Raw genomic sequence first — 21,389 nt, forward strand, 5'->3', positions numbered from 1 at the left:
ACAGAATTCTAAGGATATTCTGCTATAGTCATAGAGCAGTTCCTAGTCTGGTTTTCATCAGAGATATTTCATCTTGCAACCAAGGGGATCCTGTACAGCCCAGACTGGCTTCAAACTCATGATCTTTCTGCCTCAGCCTCCCATAGGCTGGAGAACAGTCATGGATGATATTGTCTAGTCTTATAAAAGCTATATTTTCTAGAGTCTCTTTATCAAACCAAAACAAACTATTGGTATCAAATGTACCTAAAATCCTTAAAATATGCCACATTTATACTTGCACAAATCTCTTCTGTTGTGTATTAATATTACTTCAAAGAATATTGAAAGCAATAATAAAAGATATGAAAATTAAATAATATAAATATTATTGTTTGAATTTGCTTAAACTAGGAATACCATTTTCTCAACATCATGCATATATTATTTTCTGATAGAAATGTTAGCTCAACTTTAAACCCTATGACATGTTCTTTTCTAATTGTTTTTTATTCTACTTTATGCTCTTGAATAAACATGAATAATTTGAGGAGATAGTAGCATAAAGAAGCATGTTAGCATAAGAAATGTTTTTCTAACACTAACTATGACAGATCATGAATCAAAATGCAGAAATTAAAAACCAGGTCCCAATACTCTAGGAGAGCAGAAACATAGCTATTGGTACCTTCCATGGGAGAAGAGCCTGGAGTCCACCTTTATAAAATGAGTCTCCATTCGCACTGCGTGACAGCTCCTCATGAAGTGCCTGGGCAATGGCATACACAGCTGCATGGACTTTGTAGCTCAATGGTGAGGTGTTCATATCCCAACCATTCAGAGATTGTGTGATCAGGCTGCCATTTTGCTCACATTGACTTAGTTTCCTGACTCCATGCTCATAGAAATGTGCACATTCAAATAAACTTGACCACACATGCTGGATGAAGATATCATGAGGGTATTTTCTAGGTTGAACACGTCTTTGAAAATCCTTGAATCCCAGAATTTCATCCTCCTGAACCAAAAATGATAATGCTCCATCAAGGTATGTATAAAGTTGATTTTTTTTAAATGGTAATGTGGTAGTATACCAATCAGAAGTTGTGATCCAGATATTACCAAAAGTAGCACAGCAAATGATGAGAGGGACAAGCATCAGAAAATCATGAGTGTCACCAAATGCAATGACAACACGTGTCAATATGAGACTTACTATTAATTGGTGCCAGCCTACTCCACCACCAGAAGGAAATACTGGACCTTTTTTTGCAAATGCAACACAAATTCCATGGTGGTTCATCTCCTCTGTGATTTCCTTAATGAAGAGTTCTCCCCTCATATCATCTGGAACCACCAGACCAACCCAGACCCAAGTAAAGTATAGCAGCAGTTGAATAATTCCCTGGTACAGAGCTACAGTGTGCACAGGAAACTGGTAAGGAGAGTGGAGCTGGACTCTGGTCCCAAGACTCGGGTCAAAAGGAGCATAGCTGATCTGAAAAGAAAGAAAGTTCCTACATAAGTCAACACAATTAGATTTACTTTCAAATGATTTGGTTTACCTTTTCTGCTTATGCACTCTAGGAAAAATTGAACAGTTAAAGAACTTTACCAAATAATACCAATTTGTTACCTATGTCACTTGCTTCACTGCATACAAAAAAAAAATGTACCTTTTCCTTTGTGCTTTTATAGAACATATGAAAAAAGGCCACAGAGTGTCTATCACCTGATCTCCACTCAGGGAATATCAGTAAAACACAACCATTTGCAACTCTGTCACTTCAAAACTTTCCTCTTCCTGATAATAGAAGTGGAGAAACATTAACAATAAAGGCCATTTACTTGATGTCACAAAAACATAATGAACTAATAAAGAGGAATCTATGGAGCATTGTAAAGTCTAATATTCAAGTTCCTAAGTCTTTTGCCTTTTTAAATCTGTAGTCAACTGTCTTAAAATAAGGTTGCTTAGGTTTGAAGGCTGACTATCTACCTCAGTGATTGTTATAAAGTCTCTTTTAAGAGGACCCTCTGGTAACCCATCATGTTGCTATGCTTCTTCCCAGAATACTTCAGTTGATTTGTCTACACTGTCATCCTAAGGATTTAGGGCATTACCATTTGGAAAGGGGACAGGCTAGAACATTAATTACCTAATCTGCTATATGAAATTACTCCCTTCCCTTAATCTAATATTGGCATAAAACAGTCCTTTTCCTAATTATGTGCTCTATTATGAGTTCCAGGATTCTTTGCATCTCCAAGGATTGGCCAACACAATTGGTCTGACTTACTGAATCTTCTATCACTCTCTACACTGGTGATATCAGAATATCCATGGCTCACACTGGAACTTAGTCTCCTTTCCACACAAATTCCCTAAAAAATAATCTCCTAAAGTCAGATGCCCACTAGGTCATGCCCTAAACCACAGTTCATACACTGGTTCTATACACTGACTTCTCCCCAATCATCTGAGTTAAAATATTTAGTAAACATTTCACTTTATTAAATCCAAAATCATGATAATTGATTACACACACTCAATATATATATATATATATATATATATATTAATTGACAGGGACAGAGGAGTAACAAAATATGAATAATTTGAGGAAGGAAACAGAAGCATAAAGAAATATTGAATATGTAGTAAATGCACGAAAGTAAGAAATTTAAATAGATGAAGCATGATAATAAAATTTTTTATATTAATAAAATCAGATAATGAGTATCGAAAACAAATTATTTAATAAAATTCTTTTGATTTATGTTTTCTTTTTTGCTTTCTTTTTTATTTTTTTATTTGATATATTTTTTATTTACATTTCAAATGATTTCCCCTTTTTTGGCTCCCCTTCCCAAAAGTTCCCTAAGCCCTCTTTCCCCCCCTGTTCTCCCACACACCCCTTCCCACTTCCCTGTTCTGGTTTTGCCCTATACTGCTACACTGAGTCTTTCAAGAACAAGGGGCCATTCCTCCATTCTTCTTGTACCTCATTTGAGGTGTGGATTATGTTTTGGGTATTCCAGTTGTCTAGGTTAATATCCACTTATTAGTGAGTGCATACCATGATTGATCTTTTGAGACTGAGTTACCTCACTGAGTATGGTGTTCTCTAGCTCCATCCATTATGTTAACTCAACATATTTCTAAAAATCTGAATGTACTACTTTTAAACCATAAATTTAAAAAATATGTCTGGATTGTGACAGATGACATTAAAAAAAAATGGCAAGAGTCTGTGCTGGAGAGATTTGTTGTCCTGCTCACAGTACAAGGCCAGGCTACATTTGGCTTCCAATACAGGTGTGTCTCTCAAGAAGATGCTGTTCCTCAGAGAGATGGGTTGAAAAAAATGAACAGCTATACTTTGTCACTCTCTATGACTCAGAAGGCTGTGGCAGACTGTCCTCCCAGGAGAGAACTGATAATCTAACGCTGAACTACTGTAGGGGCTGAGAATGTTGAGTAACAGCACCTCACAGAGTCTGCAGGAAAGTGAACAAGCCTGGATGAAGTTGCCCCAGAGGAAGGGATCAAAATGGAAGGTCACAATGGAAGAAACTGAATAGTTAGGTAAGAAGAGTTTTGGCTCAGGTAGTTTATGAAGGGAAGATTTAGTTCACTGTTTTGGTGTCTAGGAGCTAACCTCAACATTATATTATAACTCTAGAGTCCAGTAGGCCAAAGCCAGAACTGAGGAGACTGAAGAACAATGTATAAAATGCTATACATGGATGAAGATGTTATGACAAATTCATTATATTGTATGATTTTATACATACATACACACACACACATATATATGTATATATATATATATACACACACATTATATATATATATATAATCATGAGGCTTAAAGGTGGCTAAGTGGGTTTGAGGTGCTTGCTCTACAAGCAGAAGGGCCTGCAATAAAATCCTCAGCATTCCCATAACAAGTCAGACTTGCCTGTGTTTGCTTGTATCCTAACATAGTAGGGTGGAGACAGGCAAATCCCTATAGCTTTCTTACTAGTCAGCTCAAAATCTCAAGTTTCAGATTCAGAACCCTGATTTCAAACAACAGTGGAGAAAGTGATGAAGGAAGAATGTCAGGTGTACTGACATGCCTACCTATGCTTTCCTGACATATATCATATGTGCCACATATACCACACAAACACACATATACTCATGCACACCCACACGAGCATGCATGCACACACACATACACACACACACAAACATTAATGCCCATGGTCAAACACAAGCACACAGCCATATATACATACACAAACACACAGGCAAACACACTGAAGGAGAGAGACAAGAGACTGAGACAGTGACAGAAAGGAGGAGAGGGAGACTCAGAGAGAGACAGAACAAACAACTATGACACCACCATGAGGCCATAATTTGTCAGTATTAGAAATCAAAGAGAGTAAGAAAAATGGCATATGTTACTCTGTTGCATAGAGTAACCAATATTCATAAAACATCATAAACAATGCTGACATAAGCAGGTACATGCAATAAGAGAATCAATTCTGAATCTAAATTGAACTTAGCAAACAGGCATTTCCTAGAGAAATTTTTAAATGTGGGGGAAAAAATGAAAGTAAAAATAGGTAACTAAATAAATCTGCTGAAAAGTACTATCCAAGTAAGTTAAATAAATACCCACCGCAGAACAACCTTTCTAACTCAAGAATGTGCTCTGAAACTGAAAACTAATCAAGAAAGAAAGATGTAAGACTCAGCATACAGAGGACCTAACACCCAGAACTAGTTGAGAACAGACATACAGCACTTAGGCTGGAGAAGACAAGAAATTGAAAGAAGGGATTATCTATCACAGGTAAAGTTGGAAATGTTTATATATACTAGGGATTCATTTACATACACTAAAGACGGTGTACTTATTCTACACAGAAAAACACTAACAAAAATGCCAATATGATACTAGAAAAGAAACATGAATAGAATATGGTCTACAATACAGCACTGCCAGCTCCACAGTTCATGCTTAAGAAGTATGAGTGGATTACTCATTTAAAAGAAATTATAAAAAATGTCTCAGGACATTGTGATTATATTGAACTTATGTTAGGCTACGTGCCTAAGTTTCATAGTCACAGGCAGCCAGGTAGCCATCATTGGAAAAGAAAAATTTGAATTTTAGCTATTAAAAAGGAGGACATCTTACCATCTTCTGGCTATTATAAATAGGGCTGCTATGAACATAGTGGAGCATATATCCGTATTACCTGCTGGGGAATCCTCTGGGTATATGCTAAGGAGTAGTTCAGCAGGATCTTTCAGAAGTGACATGCCGTTTTCTGAGGAAATGCCAGACTGATTTCCAGAGTAGTTGTACCAACTTGCAATCCCACCAGCAGTGGAGGAGTGTTCCTCTTTCTCCACATCCTCGCCAACATCTGCTGTCTCCTGAGATTTTAGGCTTAGCCATTCTGACTGGTGTAAGGTGAAATCTCAGGGTTGTTTTGATTTGCATTTCTGTGATGACTAATGAAGTTGAGCATTTTTTTAAGATGTTTCCCAACAATCCAAAGTTCTTCAGGTAAGAACTCTTTGTTTAACTCTGTACACCATTTTTAATAGGGTTATTTGGTTTTCTGGGGTCTAACTTCTTGAGTTCTTTGTATATATCGGATATTAGCCCTCTATCTGATGTAGGGTTGGGGAAGATCTTTTCCCAATTTGTTGGTTGCCGATTTGTCCTTTTGATGGTGTCCTTTGCTTTACAGAAACTTTGTAATTCTATGAGGTCCCATTTGTCAATTATTGATCCTTAGAGCATAAGCTATTGGTGTTCTGTTCAGGAACTTTCCCCCTGTACCAATGTCCTCAAGGGTCTTCCCCAGTTTCTTTTCTATTAGCTTCAGAGTGTCTGGCTTTATGTGGAGGTCCTTGATCCATTTGGTGTTGAGCTTAGTACAAGGAGACAAGGATGGATAGATTCAAATTCTTCTGCATTCTGACCTCCAGTTGAAACAACACCATTTGTTGAAAAGGCTATCATTTTTTCCATTAGATGTTTTCAGCCCCTTTGTCGGGGATTAAGTTGCCATAGGTGTGTGGGTTCATTTCTGGACCTTCAATCCTGTTCCATTGATCTGCCTGCCTGTCACTGTACTAATACTATGGAGTTTTTATCACTATTGCTCGGTAGTATTGCTTGAGGTCAGGGATACTGATTCCCCCAGAATTTCTTTTGTTGTTGAGAATAGTTTTAGCTATCCTGGGTATTTGTTATTCCAGTTGAATTTGAGAATTGCTCTTTCTAGCTCTATGAAGAATTGAGTTGGGATCTTGATGGGTATTGTGTTGAATCTGTATATTGCTTTTGGGAAAATAGCCATTTTAACTATATTAATCCTTCCAATACATGAGCATGGGAGGTTTTTCCATTTTTTGAGGTCTTCTTCCATTTCCTTCTGCAGAGGCTTGAAGTTCTTGTCATACAGCTCTTTCACATGTTTGGTAAGAGTAACCCCAAGGTAATTTATACTGTTTGTGGCTATTGTGAAGGGTGTCATTTCCCTAATTTCTTTCTCTGCCTGAATATCTTTTGAGTATAGGAAGGCTACTGATTTGCTTGAGTTGATTTTATAACCAGCCACTTTGCTGAGGTTGTTTAGAAGTATGGATGCAAAAAATGTGGCATATATGCACAATGGAGTACTATTCAGCCATTAGAAACAATGAATTCATGAAATTCTTAGACAAATAGATGGAGCTGTAGAACATCATACTAAGTGAGGTAACCCAGTCTCAAAAGATCAATCATGGTATGCACTTACTAATAAGAGGATATTAGCCTGGAAAACTGGAATACCCAAAACATAATCCACACATCAAATGAGGTACAAGAAGAATGGAGGAGTGGCCCCTGGTTCTGGAAAGACTCAGTGTAGCAGTATAAGGCAAAACCAGAACAGGGAAGTGGGAAGGGGTGGGTGGGAGAACAAGGGGAGAGAAGGGGGCTTATGTGACTTTCGGGGAGTGGGGGGCCAGAAAAGGGGAAATCATTTGAAATGTAAATAAAAAATATATTGAATAAAAAAAAGGAGGACATCATGACTTTTACAAGACGATGAATTGAACGAGAAAATATCACCCTGGTTGAGGTAACCCAGACCCAATAGAATATACTTAAAAGGTGTATACCAAGTGATAAGTAGATATTAGCCAAAAAGTACAGAATTACTTCGAATTAGAATTAGCCAAATAGACAGGGTCCCAAGTAGAGGAATGGCATCACTGAACTACCCTTAAATTTTTTGACTAAGAATTGTTCTTGTCTAAAACAAAGGCAGGGTCAAAATGCAACAGAGAGTGAAGGAAAGGCCAGTCAGTGATTTGGCAACAAGGGATCCATCACACAGTTGGCCTCCAAACTGTAACAATATTAGTGATGTTTTGTTGTACTTGCAGACAGGAATCTAGCATGGCTATCCACTGAGAGACTCTCAGTAGATAACTGAGACAGACTCAGATACTTACAGCCACCCATTGGATTGAGGTTGAAGAACCCTATGGAGGGGATAGGAATAAGACTGAAAGAGCTGAAGTAGATGACAACAACATAGGAAGAGTAAAAGTATAACTAACCCAGATCCCGGGGAACTCCCAGAGACTAGGCTGCCAACCCAAGAGAATACATGTGTTGGTCTAGGGACCCATATCCAATATGTAACAGAGAACTGCCCACTCTGGTCTCAGTGGGAGATGATGTTCTTATTCCTGTAGAGACTGGATGCTGGAGGGAAAGGAGATGATGGGGCACAGGTTGTGGGTGGTAGGAATGGATAAGCACAATCTCAGAGGCCAAGGGTAGGGGGAATGGGGTTAAAAATTCTGGGAGGGAGACCAGGAAAACATTTAGAATGTAAATAAATCTGTGACCAAAATGAGCAAAGTACAGTTATATACACATTTCTTATAAATAATTGTATTTATTATGTCATAATAAACATATTTCAAAAATAATATATTCAAAAGAAGAAATAAACTTCCTGAAGTCACAGCTATATTACTGCTAGGCATATACCCCAAAGATGCCCCAACATATAACAAGGACATGCTCCATTATTTTTATAGCAGCCATATTTATAATAGCCATAAGCAGGAAAGTACCATAATGTCTTTCAATTAAAGAATGGATGCAGAAACTGTAGTACATTTACAAAATGTAATACTGCTCAGCTCTTAATAATGATGACTTCACAAATTATGCAAGCAAATGGGTGGAACTAGAAAATATCATCCTCTGTAAAGTAACCCAGACCCAAAAGTACATGCATGGTATACACACACTGATAAATAAATATTAGCCCCAAAATTCAGAATATTCCATGGTAGGGAACAGGCAGGTGGGAAAAACCACCAGAGTCTCAAATTCCAGGGATTTGAAAGGCTCCTAAGACCCAATTGAGATGACATTATCTACAATACCCAAAGGAGGGGTGATTGATCCTGAGGACACTACCTCCAGAAGATAGGTATGGCTAACAGTTGAGGGATGGGACCTGGGACCACTCACCCATCTCAAAATATTTAATGCAGAATCCTTTTGTATGAAGCAAACTTGGGGCAAAAAAGTAAAAATGGAGCAGAGACTGAAGCAAAGTCCATTCAGAGATTGCTTCACCTTGGAATCCATCACATCTGCAGACACCAAAACCTGACACTATTGCTGATGCCAAATGCTTACAGACAGGAGCTAGTACAGCTGTCCTCTGAGAGGTTCTGCCAGCACCTGGTGGAGACAGATGCAGAACCTCGCTGCCAAGCATTGGATTGAACCTGGGGACCCCAGTGGAAGAAGTAGGGGAAGCACTGAAGGAGCTGAAAGGGATGGCAACCCAATAAGAAGAACAATATCAACTAACTGGACCCTGGAGAGATCCCATGGACACAGCTACATACATGGGTGGTTCCATGGCTTCTACTACATATGTATCAGAGAAATGCCTTATCTGGCACCAAACAGAGGGGTGACACTTGGTCCTGTGGTGGCTTGTTGTCCAAGTAAAGGAGGATGCTAGAGGAGTGAGGGCAGAGTGGGTGGGTGGTTGCAGAATAACCCTCTTAGAGACAAAGGGGAAGGGGGATGCTGTGGAGGGTTTGGGGAGGTGAGACTGGTAAGGGAGAAAACATTTGAAATGTAAATAAATAAAAAGACAAATATTCAAAAAATAACTCATAAAATCTTATAAAAATAAAAATCTAGTCAAGCATGATGGGGTCTGATTTTAAACCCAGTCCTGGGTAAGCTAAGGCGTGAGGATCTCTCTAATGCTACCTTGGGCTACAAAGAAAGTTCAAGACTGGGCAAATTTTCATAGTGAGAATGCCTCAAAAATAAGCAACTAAGTAAAAATTAATAATAAAAATGAAACAGCATGGTAGCCTCATTCATTTTACTAAGATTTATGTTATTTCACTGAGGGTAGTAGGAAACATTAACCACTGGATCACTGTTATCTGCTAATTTATTTCTAAGTAAATTTTTCCAAGTTTATGACTAAGATGGAATTGACTTATAAATGTTACCTCTGTAGCCTTTTTTTTATAAGAAATCATAATTGATCAACAGAAAGATTTTTAAACAAAGACAAAATTAAACACTTTCCTATCAACAGGAGAAAATGACAAACAGGACAAATGGTTCTTATTACAAACGAATCTTCTGTGGCAATATGAGCTGATACCACAGTAAAATAATCAGGAATATGTTCCTAGTAGTTAATGTGTACATATTTGCATAGAATTATTATAGCTCTCATGCTTTGTGATGCTCTAAAACTGGACAAAAGAAAGACAGTAATGAAAATGGTAAATAGCAAAAGAAATATTCTTGGAGTGGTAAGAATACAGGTTGCTATTACTTTTACTTATTTTTTTTAATTTTAAAGGTTTTGAAATTAAATTTATTTTACAAATATTATTTTATCTTAAGAAATTATTCTTCAGAGTTAAGAATTATAACAAAATAGTAAATTATTAAGCAGTCACGTACCTCATAAATAATCAATAACTGGATTAATTAGCATTTAGTACCTGTGGGATATTGTAGAGACTTAGAACTCGGGAGATCTGAGTTGATATTCCTGTTGAAATGCCTCCTATCACTGCAACCAGCTTATCAGTCTTCTCAGGCCTGCAGCTGTAGTTAGGAATTGGGGGACTCTCTCCTGAGAGCAAAGCCATAGAACTTTCCATGGCTTTTGTTTCAAAAAAGTCAACATTGAAGAGATAGAATCCCAGGGACATATTGAATAGAATATTTGGGTCCTTGTTGATTTTTTCTATACCAAAAACCATTGCCAACAGATGCTGATAATTTTTGGTGAGATTGCTGGGAGGAAAAATTGGAAAGATCATTTTTTGTGTTCATCTTATATTAATTAATAATATTAATTATTTTAATTAATTTGTGTACTTTATATTAATTTATATAATATTATTACTTATATTAATTCCTATATTTTAATAAAGTAATTAAAATGTAATTACATTCTTTACCTCCCTCTCTTTTCTCTATGTAGCTCCTCCCATTCTACCTCTCAAATTCTGCATTTTTATTTATAACCATGTAATTCATACAAAAATTGTACATGCTATTCCAAGAAACAGTAAATATATTTAATATTAAAAATATGGAGAAAATTGTGCTAAAAAGAATATTCATAGTACAACTTGTTATTAAATCCATTATTTTTGTTTTTGAATTTTTTGAGGCAGTGTCTCACTTATTCAAAGAAGGTTTAATTTATACTCCTTATGTATTCTAGGTTAAACTCAGGCTCACAAAGATCTACCTGCCTCTGCTTCTTAAGTTTTGAGTTTAAAGTTTTGTACCACCACATACTATCAAATATACATTTTTCAATATTTACTGTAGAATCTGTGTCTGAGAAATAAAATGGAAGAGTAAAGCATGTGGGAAATAGCAAACATTAAATCTTAGTTTTTCATGCAGTCTACAAAGAATAGAATAAACCTCAGGAAAATACATAGCACTTGATCACCAATAGCAACTGAAAAAAAAAAAAACTAGAATCAAACGTAACTAAAAACAGGAAAAGTAAAATCTTCTCAATACAATACACTAAACAACTAAAAAAAAAAATTGTTTTTACAACCAAAGTGCTTTCAAAAACTTCTTACATGTTTAAGATAATTCAGTGTGTGTACAGGAGAGACACACAGTCATGGCTGAGTAGCTATTGGCATTTGGTGGCTATTGGGGAAGGGACAGTCAGTTTCATTAGGAGGTTTGTCTAGTAGCTTGCCTAGACTCTAGATAATGCACTATACTCCTGCAGTATTGGCATGCCTAAAAGAACTCAATACGTTAAAGTTTGAGAGAGACTGAGAGAAAGAAAGACAGACAGACAGAAAGACCCCATGAAGATGAAGGCAGGAGACATTGGAAGGGAAGCAGTAGAGTAGGGTGAGATCAAGATATGTTGTTTACATCTATGAAATCCTGAAACAATATTTTTTTAAAAAAGAGAAGCCAAGCACTTACAAAACAGCTTCAGGTATATTCATTGCATCATTAAAGCCAAATTTAATTCTACTGTCTCTAGCAGTCACTCTGAGGGAAAAGAGTCCTCCAATAACAAAATGCCCATCTTGATAGTAACCAAGTGAAGCAGGTATACTTAAGGAGAAACAAGAAATTTGTTCCTGGAATACAATGAGAAAAATCAGGAGAGAGAAAGCAATGAGTAATTTCATAATTGCATTAATAAATAATTGATAATATCCAGATATCTATTCAGTTGAGAATCTTGGACTAATCATCCCTGGGAGCACATCAACAAACTGGTAAAAGATGTCTGGCTGATCCATGTGGATCAAGGTTATAAAGCATCGTTTTGCCCTGGTCCAGGCCCACCAGTATCCAAACACTCCCTCGGTTCCCTGGAGTCCAATCTGTTTTATACTTTCTTAGCCCTAGATTATGTCCCCTTCACAGAGTCACTGTGAGTCTCCAAGGGCTCAGGAACCTCTCTCTTGGCACCTGGGAATCCTGATTCCCAGGAAAACACACACTTAAGAAAAAGGTGAAGTCTTGTAAAACACCTTTGGGGTATATACACTCACTGAGTTGAGACTTGTCCAGTTCTCAGGGTAAAGAGAGACTAACCAGAGTAAACAAAATTAAGTCATGAAGAGTCATCTGAAGGAGGCATCAAAGGGCTCAGTGTTTGTGAGGAGAAGGAATGGACTCTTAATTATTTAACATCAGTATCATGCTAGTGTATTTCTGTAAGGAAAAGAAAAAGGCTTACATTAGAAAACATTATTTCTGATTACTATATTGGGTCAAATATCCACTTGTGTATTTTTTATTGACTATTTTATGTATTTACAGTTTAAATGCTTTCCCCTTTCCCAGATTCCTCTCCAGATCTGTCCTATCCCATTCCCTCACCCCATGCTTCTATGAGTGTACTGACCCACCCACTCCCACTCACTGACCTGTCATTCCACTACACTGGAGAATCAAGCTATCTCTAGGCCAAGGACCTTTTTTTTCCCATTGATACCAGACAATGTCATCATCTGGTACATATGCAGTTGGAACAATGAGTCCCTTCATGTGTGCTCCTTGCTGGATGGTTTTGTCCCTGAGAGCTCTAGGGAGTCTGGCTGGTTTTTATTGTTGTTCTTCCTATGGGGTTGCAAACCCCTTTAGCTTTTTCAGTCTTTTCTCTAACTCCTCCATTAGGGACCCTGTGATTAGTACAATTGTTGGCTGTGAGTATCCACCTCTTTACATGTCAAACTCTGGCAGAGCCTCTCAAGAGACAGCTATATCAGCTCCTGTCAGCATGTGCTTCGTGGCATCCACAATAGTATCTGCATTTGGTGATTGTTACATCTTATTGTGATGTTTGTTGTGATAGTGTGCAGATTTGTATATGAGTGTGTGCGTGTGTGTATGTGTGCGTGCATGTGCATGCATGCGTGTGTGTGTGTGTGTGTGTGTGTGTGTGTGTGTACTTTCATGATTTTTTCATTTTGGTTTTGCTAGCATGCAATTATCTATTTCCTGCATTTTCATGCACGTAGTTAATGTCCTTGGATTAGAGTTTTCCTTCTTGTGCATTCTGAAAGGATGGTTTTTTTAGATGGATGTTTAATTTTAGATTTTTCATGAAATTTTTTTTCTGTTCTCCAATTGTGGTGGTTGAAAATTTTGAGTCTTGACTAACACGGGTGGTCTCTTAGAATCTGAATGACTCTTTTCCAGGTCATTCTGTCCTTTAGAGAATCTGTAAAGATGTCTTTGAGTTTGTTTATGTAGGGATAGCAATGATGGATTTCTGGATATTGAACCATCCCTGCATCCCTGAGATGAAGCCTACTTGATCATGGTGGGTGATTGTTTTGATGTGTTCTTGGATTCGGTGGGCAAGAATTTTATTGAGTATATTTGCATCTATATTCATAAGGGAAATTGCTCTGAAATTCTCTTTCTTTGTTGGATCTTTGTGTGGTTTTGGTATCAGTGTAATTGTGGCTTCATAGAATGAGATTGGTAGTGTTCCTTCTGTCTCTATTTTGTGGAATAGTTTGAAGAGTATTGGTGTTAAGTCTTCTTTGAAGGTCTGATAGAATTCTACACTAAAACCATCTAGTACGGTGCTTTTTTTTTTTGGTTGAAAGGCCTTCTATGACCTAAGGGGTTATGAGACTGTTTAGATGATCTATTTGATCATGATTTAATTTTGGTATTTGGTATATGTCTAAGAAATTGTCCATTTCCTCCAGATTCTCCAGTTGTGTTGACTATAGTAGGATCTGATAATTTTTTGAATTTCCTCAGTTTCTGTTGTTATATCTCCCTTTTCATTTCTAATTTTGTTAATTTGGATATTGTCTCTGTGGTCTTTGGTTAGTCTGGCTAAGGATTTATTGATCTTGTTGATTTTCTCAAAGAACCAGCTCCTGGTTTCGTTGATTCGTGTATGGTTCTCTTTGTTTCTACTTGATTGATTTCAGCCCTGAGTTTGATGATTTCCTGTCTTCTCCTCCTGTGTGAATTAGCTTTTTTTTGTTCCAGGGCTTTCAGTTGTGTCATTAAGCTGCTAGTGTATGCTCTCTCCATTTTTATTTTGGAGGCACTCAGGGCTATGAGTTTTCCTCTTAGCACTGCTTTCATTAGGTCCCATAAATTTGGGTATGTTGTGCCTTCATTTTTGTTAAATTTTAAAGTCTGATTTCTATTTTATTTCTTCCTTGACAAAGGTTTCATTGAGTAACATATTGTTAAGTTTCCATGTGTATGTGGGCTTTCTGTTGTTTTTGTTGCTATTGAAGACTATTTTACTCCGTAGTGATCTGATAGGCGTCATGGGTTTATTTCGATCTTCTTATATTTGTTGAGGTCTGTCTTGTGACAAATTATATGATTGATTTTGGAGAAGGTACCAAGAGGTGCTGAGAAAAGGTATATTCTTTTGCTTTGGGATGAAATGTTCTATATATCTGTTAAATCCAGTTAGTCCAAAGCTTCAGTTAGTTTACTGTGTCCCTGTTTAGTTTCTGTTTTCCTGATCAGTCCATTGAGGAGAGTGGAGTATTGAAGACACCCACAATTATTGTGTTAGATGCAATGTGTGTTTGAGCTTTAGTAAAGTTTCTTTTATAAATGAGAGTGCCCTTGCATTTGGAGCATATATGTTCAGAATTGAGAGTTCTTGGTAGATTTTTCCTTTGACTAGCAAGAAGTGTCCTTCCTTGTCTCTTTTGATGACTTAAGGTCAATTTTATCTGATATTAGAATGGCTACTCTGGCTTGTTTCCTGAGACCATTTGCTTGTAGAATTGTCTTCCATCCGTTTACTATAAGGTAGTTTTTGTCTTTGACACTGAGCTGTGTTTCCTGTATGCAGCAAAATGTAGGTTCCTGTTTTTGTATTCAGTCTGTTAGTCTATGTCTTTTTATTGGAAAATTGAGTCCATTGATATTAAGAGACATTTAGGAGTAGTGATTATTGCTTCCTGTCATTTTTTGATGCTAATTTTATATTTGAGTGGTTATCTTCTTTTGGGTTTGATGAAAGAAGATTACGATCTTGCTTTTTCCAGAATAGAGTTTCCCTCCTTGTATTGGTGTTTTTCCCCTTATTATCCTTTGTAGGGCTGGGTTTGTAGAAAGATATTGTGTAAATTTGGTTTTGTCCTGGAATATCTTGTTTTCTCCATCTCTAGTGATTGAGAGTTTTGCTGGCAATAGTAGTGTTGGCTGGCATTTGTGTTCTATTAGAGTCTGCATGAGATATGCCCAGGATCTTTTATCTTTCATGGTCTCTGGTGAGAAGTCTGGTGTAATTCTTAGAGGTCTTCCTTTATATGTTACTTGTACTTTTTCTCTCACTGCCTTTAATATTCTTTCTTTGTTTAGTACATTCGGCGTTTTGATTATTATGTGACAGGAGGTATTTCTGTTTTGGTCAAGTCTGTTTGGAGTTCTGTAGGCTTCTTGTATATTCATGTGCATCTCTCTGTTTAGGTTAAGGAAGTTTTCTTTCATAATTTTGTTGAAGATATTTGCTGGCCCTTTAAGTTGTAAACCCTCACTCTCATCTATGCCTATAATCTTTAGGTGTGGTCTTCTTATTGTGTCCTGGATTTCGTGGATGTTTTGGGTTAAAAGCTTTTTGCATTTTACATTTTCTTAGACTGTTGAGTCCATGGTTTCTATGGTATCTGTAGCTCTGAGATTCTTTCTCCTATCTCTCGTATTCTGTTGTTGATATCTGCATCTATGGCGCCTGATTTCTTCCCAAGGTTTTCTATGTCCAAAGTTGTCTCCCTTTGTGATTTCTTAGTTGTTTCTATTTCTGTTTTTAGATCCTGAATGGTTTTTCTCAGTTCCTTCACTTGCTTGTTTGTGTTTTCCTGTAATTCTTTAAGAGATTTTTGTATTTCCTTTCATGGCTTCTGCCTCTTGACTAAAGTTCTCCTGTATGTAAGTGATTTTTGCATTTCCTCCTTATTGGCTTCTATCTTTTGACCCATATTCTCCTGAATTTCTTTAAATGATTTTTGTGTTGCCCTTGTAATGGCTTCTATCTTTTAATTCATTTTATCCTGAATTTCTTTAAGAGATTTATTTATGTCCTTCATGTGTTCCTCTAACCGCATCATGACCAGTGCTTTTAAATTCAAATCTTGTTTTTCTGGTGTTTTGGGGTATCCAGGATTTGCTGTTGTTGGAGAATTGAGTTCAGATGCTGCCATATTGCCTTGATTTCTGTTAGTTACATTCCTACATTTGCCTTTAGCCATCTAGTTCTCATTGGTGTTAGTTGGTCTTTTTGTTACTGTCTGGTACTTCAACTGCCTGTGAGCCTGTAAGGCTATTTCCACAACACTGAATGACTTGGTTTCCCCTGGAACAGATTGCTGATGTGCTGCCCTCCTCTTGTGTGCCATTGGATCCCTGCTGTGTCTTGCCCCAAGCAATGTTATCCTTGGGTTGTCTCAGTGAACCTGGTGTTCCCTATTTGCTCTGGCATGGAGCAAAGATGGTGGTGCGGAGTCACTACAAATGCCGATCACCACGTAGGAAGCAGGCCCCAAGACAAGCTGGCACACAGACGAACTGCCTATCTGCCCAGGTCCTGTGCACAAGCCTCTGGGTGGTTTGTGACCCCAGAGATCTTAAACTCCGGATATATCAGTACCTGGTGCTGCCTTTCTGCTCTGTCAGGGAGCAGAGATGGTGGCAGGGAGTCACTCCCTGTTGTAATCCCCATGTAGGGCATGGGCCCTAAGGGGAATTTTCTTCCATGATTTTATTGAAAATATATTCTGGGCTTTTATTTGGGAATCTTTCCAAGTTGTCTTCTTATTATTCTTATATTTTGTCTTTTCATTTTGTCCTAGATTTTCAGGAAATTGTGTCAGAAACATTTTATGTTCAACAATGCCTTTGACCAATGTTCCAATTTTTTTTTTATCATACCTTCTATGCTTTAGATTCTATATTCCATTTGTTGAATCTGTTGGTAATGTTTGTATCTGAAATTTTTGTTTGGTCATCATGATTTTACATTTCAAGTATTCTTCCACTTTGTGTGGGGGTTTTTATTGTTTTTATATCCACTTTCAGGTTTTGGAAATCTTATTAATTTCCTTCACCTATTAGTATTTTGCTGGATATATTTAAGGAATTTAATAATTTTCTGTTTAAGGGGAATACAAGGGACCATGTGTTAGGAGGGAAGTAGATAGTAAATGAGAGAGTAAAAATGGTGGGAGGGGTGTCTCTGAGTCAAGAAAGAAGCCAAGAGCAATGGAAAATCCCAGGACTCAATGAGGGTAACCCTGGCTAAGATTTTTATCAATGGGAGATATGAAACCTTGATTGGTTATTTCCTATAACCAATCAAGACTTCCATGGGAGGAATGGAACACCAACATAGCCACAAAACTTTCAAATTACAATTTATCCTGTCTGGAAGATGGGCTAGCATAAGCATGGCACAGAAATTATGGGAGGTGCCAACCAATGACTGGTCAAGTTTAAACCTATGCCATCAGAGGCAGCAAGGGAAAAAGGGCTGCTTTCATACAAGGCAGACTTATCAGAATTTTACCTAACTATTCAACAGAGCTTCTAAAAACTAGAAGGATCTAAACAGATATTTTGCAACCTCTAAAAAATGGCAGGGACTACATAGAATACTATATCCAGCAAAACTCTCAATCACCATATATTGGAGAAAACAGGATATTTCAAGACAAATCTAAGTTCAAGGAGTATCTATCCACAAATGAGCACTGCAGAAAATACTAGAAGGAAAACTCTAACCAAAGGAAGATAACTGTATCCAGGAAAACCCAGTAAATAAGTAATTTTATACCAGCAAAACCAAGGGAAGCAAAACATAAAGAAACATACATACACACACACACACACACACACACACACACACATACACACACACACAGCACTACCACAATCAGCAGCAGCACCGGCACCACAGCCACCAAAACCATCATAATTAGAGAAAATAACAATCACTGGTCATTAATATCTCTCAACACTAATGAACTTAATTTCCCAGTAAAGATAGAGGCGACTAGAATGGATATGAAAACAAGGATTTATTCTCTGGCATATAAGAAATATACCTCAGCAATAAATATAGACATTACCTCAGAGTAAAGGGCTACAGCAAAATTTTCTAAGCAGATGGACACATGAAGCAAGCTGGAGTAGCTATTATAATATTTAAGAAAATAGACTTTGAACCAATATTAGTCAAAAGAGTCAGAGAAGAACACATCATACTTATCAGAGGAAAAATCTACCAAAATGAACTCTCAATACTAAACCCTGAAACCCCAACCACAAGGACACCTACATTTTAAAAGAAACATTGATGAAGCTTAAGTTGCACATTGAACTCCACACATTAATGGTGGGAGATTTCAACTCCCCACTCTCACCAATTAACAGGTCATCTAGACAAAAATAAACAGAAATAATGAAACTAACAGATAGTATGAATCAAATGGACCTAACAGATATCTACAGAAAATTTCACACATATACCTCTCAACACCTCATGGTTCCTTCTCCAAAACTGACCTCATAGTTACAAAGCAAACCTCAACAGAGAGAAGAAAATTGAAACATTGCCTTGTAGATTATAAGATCATCTAGGGTTAAAGCTGAATTTCAAGAACAACAGAAACACAAAAAATCCTACACACTCAGAAAAATTAAACAACTATCTACTCATTATCCCTTGTTCAGGTGAAAAATAAGGAACTTAAAGACATTCTAGCATTCAATGAATGCAGAACACTGGAGGATCACAGACGCCAGAGAATTTAGAGGCTCCCCACCCAAAGTTGATCACTATACCTGAAATGCACAGAAAATGGGAGAGAGAACCTGTAGAGACCACCTGCAGTAGATAGGTCAAGGGAAGGGGCCACCCACCAATCTCAAAGTTTTTAACCCATAAATGTGACTGTCCAAAGGAAAGGAAGGGGGAAAAAGTAGAGCAGAGACTAAAGAAAGTGTCATCAAGGGATTGCCCAACCTGGGGATTCATCTTTTCTGCAGACACCAAAGGCCAGCACAGGTGCTGTTGCCAAGTGGCACTTTCTGACAGGAACATGGTATGACTGTTCCTTCGAGGGTACTCCAGGAAATATCCATTGAAATTGTGCATGCTTGGAGCCAACATTCACAGTAAGCTAAGGGACTATGGTAGGGGAACTGGCAGAGGACTGGAGGAGCAGAGGGAGATTGCAAGCCCATAGGAAGAACACTGCTGACTGAACACCCTGTGATCCCAGGGAATAAACCACCAACAAAGGACAATACAGAGAGGGATCCATAGATTCAGACACATATATGGAAGAGGATAGCCTTGTCAGACAGCAATGGGAGGGGATGCCCTTGGTCCTGTGGAGATTTGATGCCCCATCATAGGTCCATACTGGAGCATTAAAGAGTGAGAATGTGGGTGGGTAGGAGAAAACCCTCATTGAGACAAAGAGGAGGGGGGAAGAGGGCACATGTGGGTTGGGGGTTTGAGTAGGAGAAACCAGTAAGCTAGATATTATTTGAGTTGTAAATAAATTGAATAATTAATTCAAAAAGGAAAAAAGTAAAAACACGTTAGAAAAAAGAAAATGAAGGCATAAGATACCTAACTTAATGGAACATTTAAAAGGAAAGCAGTACTGAGAGGAAACTTCATAGTAACTATAAAGTACTCCAAAATGGAAGTTAGAAATGTCAAATACCAGCAGTTTAAAAGTACACCTGAAAGCTGTAGAAAATAGAAGCTATCAGGCCAAATAGGAGTAGAAGCCAGGAAATAATCAAAATCAGGGCTGAAATCAATTAGATAGAAACAAAGAAAACAATACAAAGAATCAATGAAACAAAAAAAAAAAATCAACAAGATAGTGAAATGCTTAACCAAACTAACCAAGATACACGGAGCCAAAATCCAATTAAACAAAATTACAAATGAGAAGAGATACATAACAATTTTTAATGAAACAATTGAAAGAATCATTAGTTCTTATCCCAAAAGACTGTAATCTAAAAACTGGAAAAATCTTAATGAAATGGATAATTTTCTAAATAAATACCACTTACCAATTTTAAATCTAGATCAGGTAAACTACTGAAATAGCCCTATAACCACCAAAGTAAAAGAATCAGTCATTAAAATTCCCCCAACCCCCCCCAAAACAGCAGGGATTTAGATGGTTTTAACACAGAATTCTACCAGACTTGTAAAGAAGAGATAATTCTAGTACTCCTCAAATTATTCCATCAAATGGAAACAGAAGGAACACTGCCAAACTTTTTATGAAGCCATAGTCACCCTAACATTAAACCCACACAAAGACTCAACAAAGAAAGAGAATGCCAGATCAATTTTTCTTATGAACATCGATGGAAAAATACTCAATAACATACTAGCAAACCAAATCCAGGACGTATTTTATAAAAAACAAAAAACAACATCATCCATCATCATAAAGTAGGCTTCATTCCAGGGATTCAGGGATTATTCAGTGTATGAAAAATCCATGAATAATCCAACATATAAAAAATGTGAAATAAAATTTTACATGAATATCTCATTACTAATATTGAAAGAGCCTTTGAAAAAAGTCAACACAACTTCAGGTTAAAAATATCAGAGACATCAGGGATATAAGGCACATACCTAACCATAAGGAAAGTAATAGTAAGCCAATAGCCAACACCAAGCAAAATGGAGAGAAATTTAAAGCAATTCTACTAAATTCAGGGAGAAGACAAAGCTTCCCATTGACATTCTATCTATTCAATAAAGTACTTAAAGTCCTAGTTAGAGTAATAAGGCAACTAAAAGAAATCAAGGGGATACAAATTGTAAAAGAACAAATCAATTGATCACTATTTGTGGATGATAAGAAAGTATATGTGAGTGACCCCAAAACAACACCAGAGAACACCAGCGTATAAGTAGCTTCAGCAAAGTAACTGGATACAAAAATAGGTTAAAGAAATCAGTATCTCTCTTTATACAAATAATAAACTGACTGAGAACAAAATTTGGGAATAACACCCTTAACAAAAACCATGAATATTATAAAATATCTTGGTGTAACTCTAACCACACAAGTGAATAATCTGTATGATAAGAACTTTAAGTCCCAGGGGAAAGAAATGGAAGGAAATACCAGAAGATGTAAAGATCTCCCATCATCATGTATTGGTAGGATTAAGAATGAAAATGACCATCCTAACAAAAGTAATCTTCAGATTCAATACCATTCCCATCAAAATATCACCCCAATTTTTTATAGACCTTATAAAAAGAACTCTTAATTTCAC

At 37.1% G+C, this 21,389-nt stretch overlaps 1 protein-coding gene across 1 annotated transcript in view; it reads right to left on the reverse strand.

Annotated features, from left to right (window-relative positions):
* LOC127678093 (vomeronasal type-2 receptor 26-like) overlaps positions 1 to 11,746 on the reverse strand; it is a 30,431-nt gene extending 18,685 nt beyond the window's left edge. Inside the window, exons 1-3 of the mRNA XM_052172899.1 lie at positions 11,535 to 11,746; positions 10,061 to 10,358; positions 668 to 1,477 (exon numbers count right to left, since the gene is read on the reverse strand). Coding sequence (XP_052028859.1) covers positions 668 to 1,477; positions 10,061 to 10,358; positions 11,535 to 11,746 — 1,320 coding nt within the window. The remainder of the gene's footprint in view (positions 1 to 667; positions 1,478 to 10,060; positions 10,359 to 11,534) is intronic.
* Positions 11,747 to 21,389: the final 9,643 nt, after the last annotated feature.

This window comes from Apodemus sylvaticus, chromosome 2 (assembly GCF_947179515.1).
Source record: "Apodemus sylvaticus chromosome 2, mApoSyl1.1, whole genome shotgun sequence".
Taxonomy (NCBI): Eukaryota; Metazoa; Chordata; class Mammalia; order Rodentia; family Muridae; genus Apodemus; species Apodemus sylvaticus.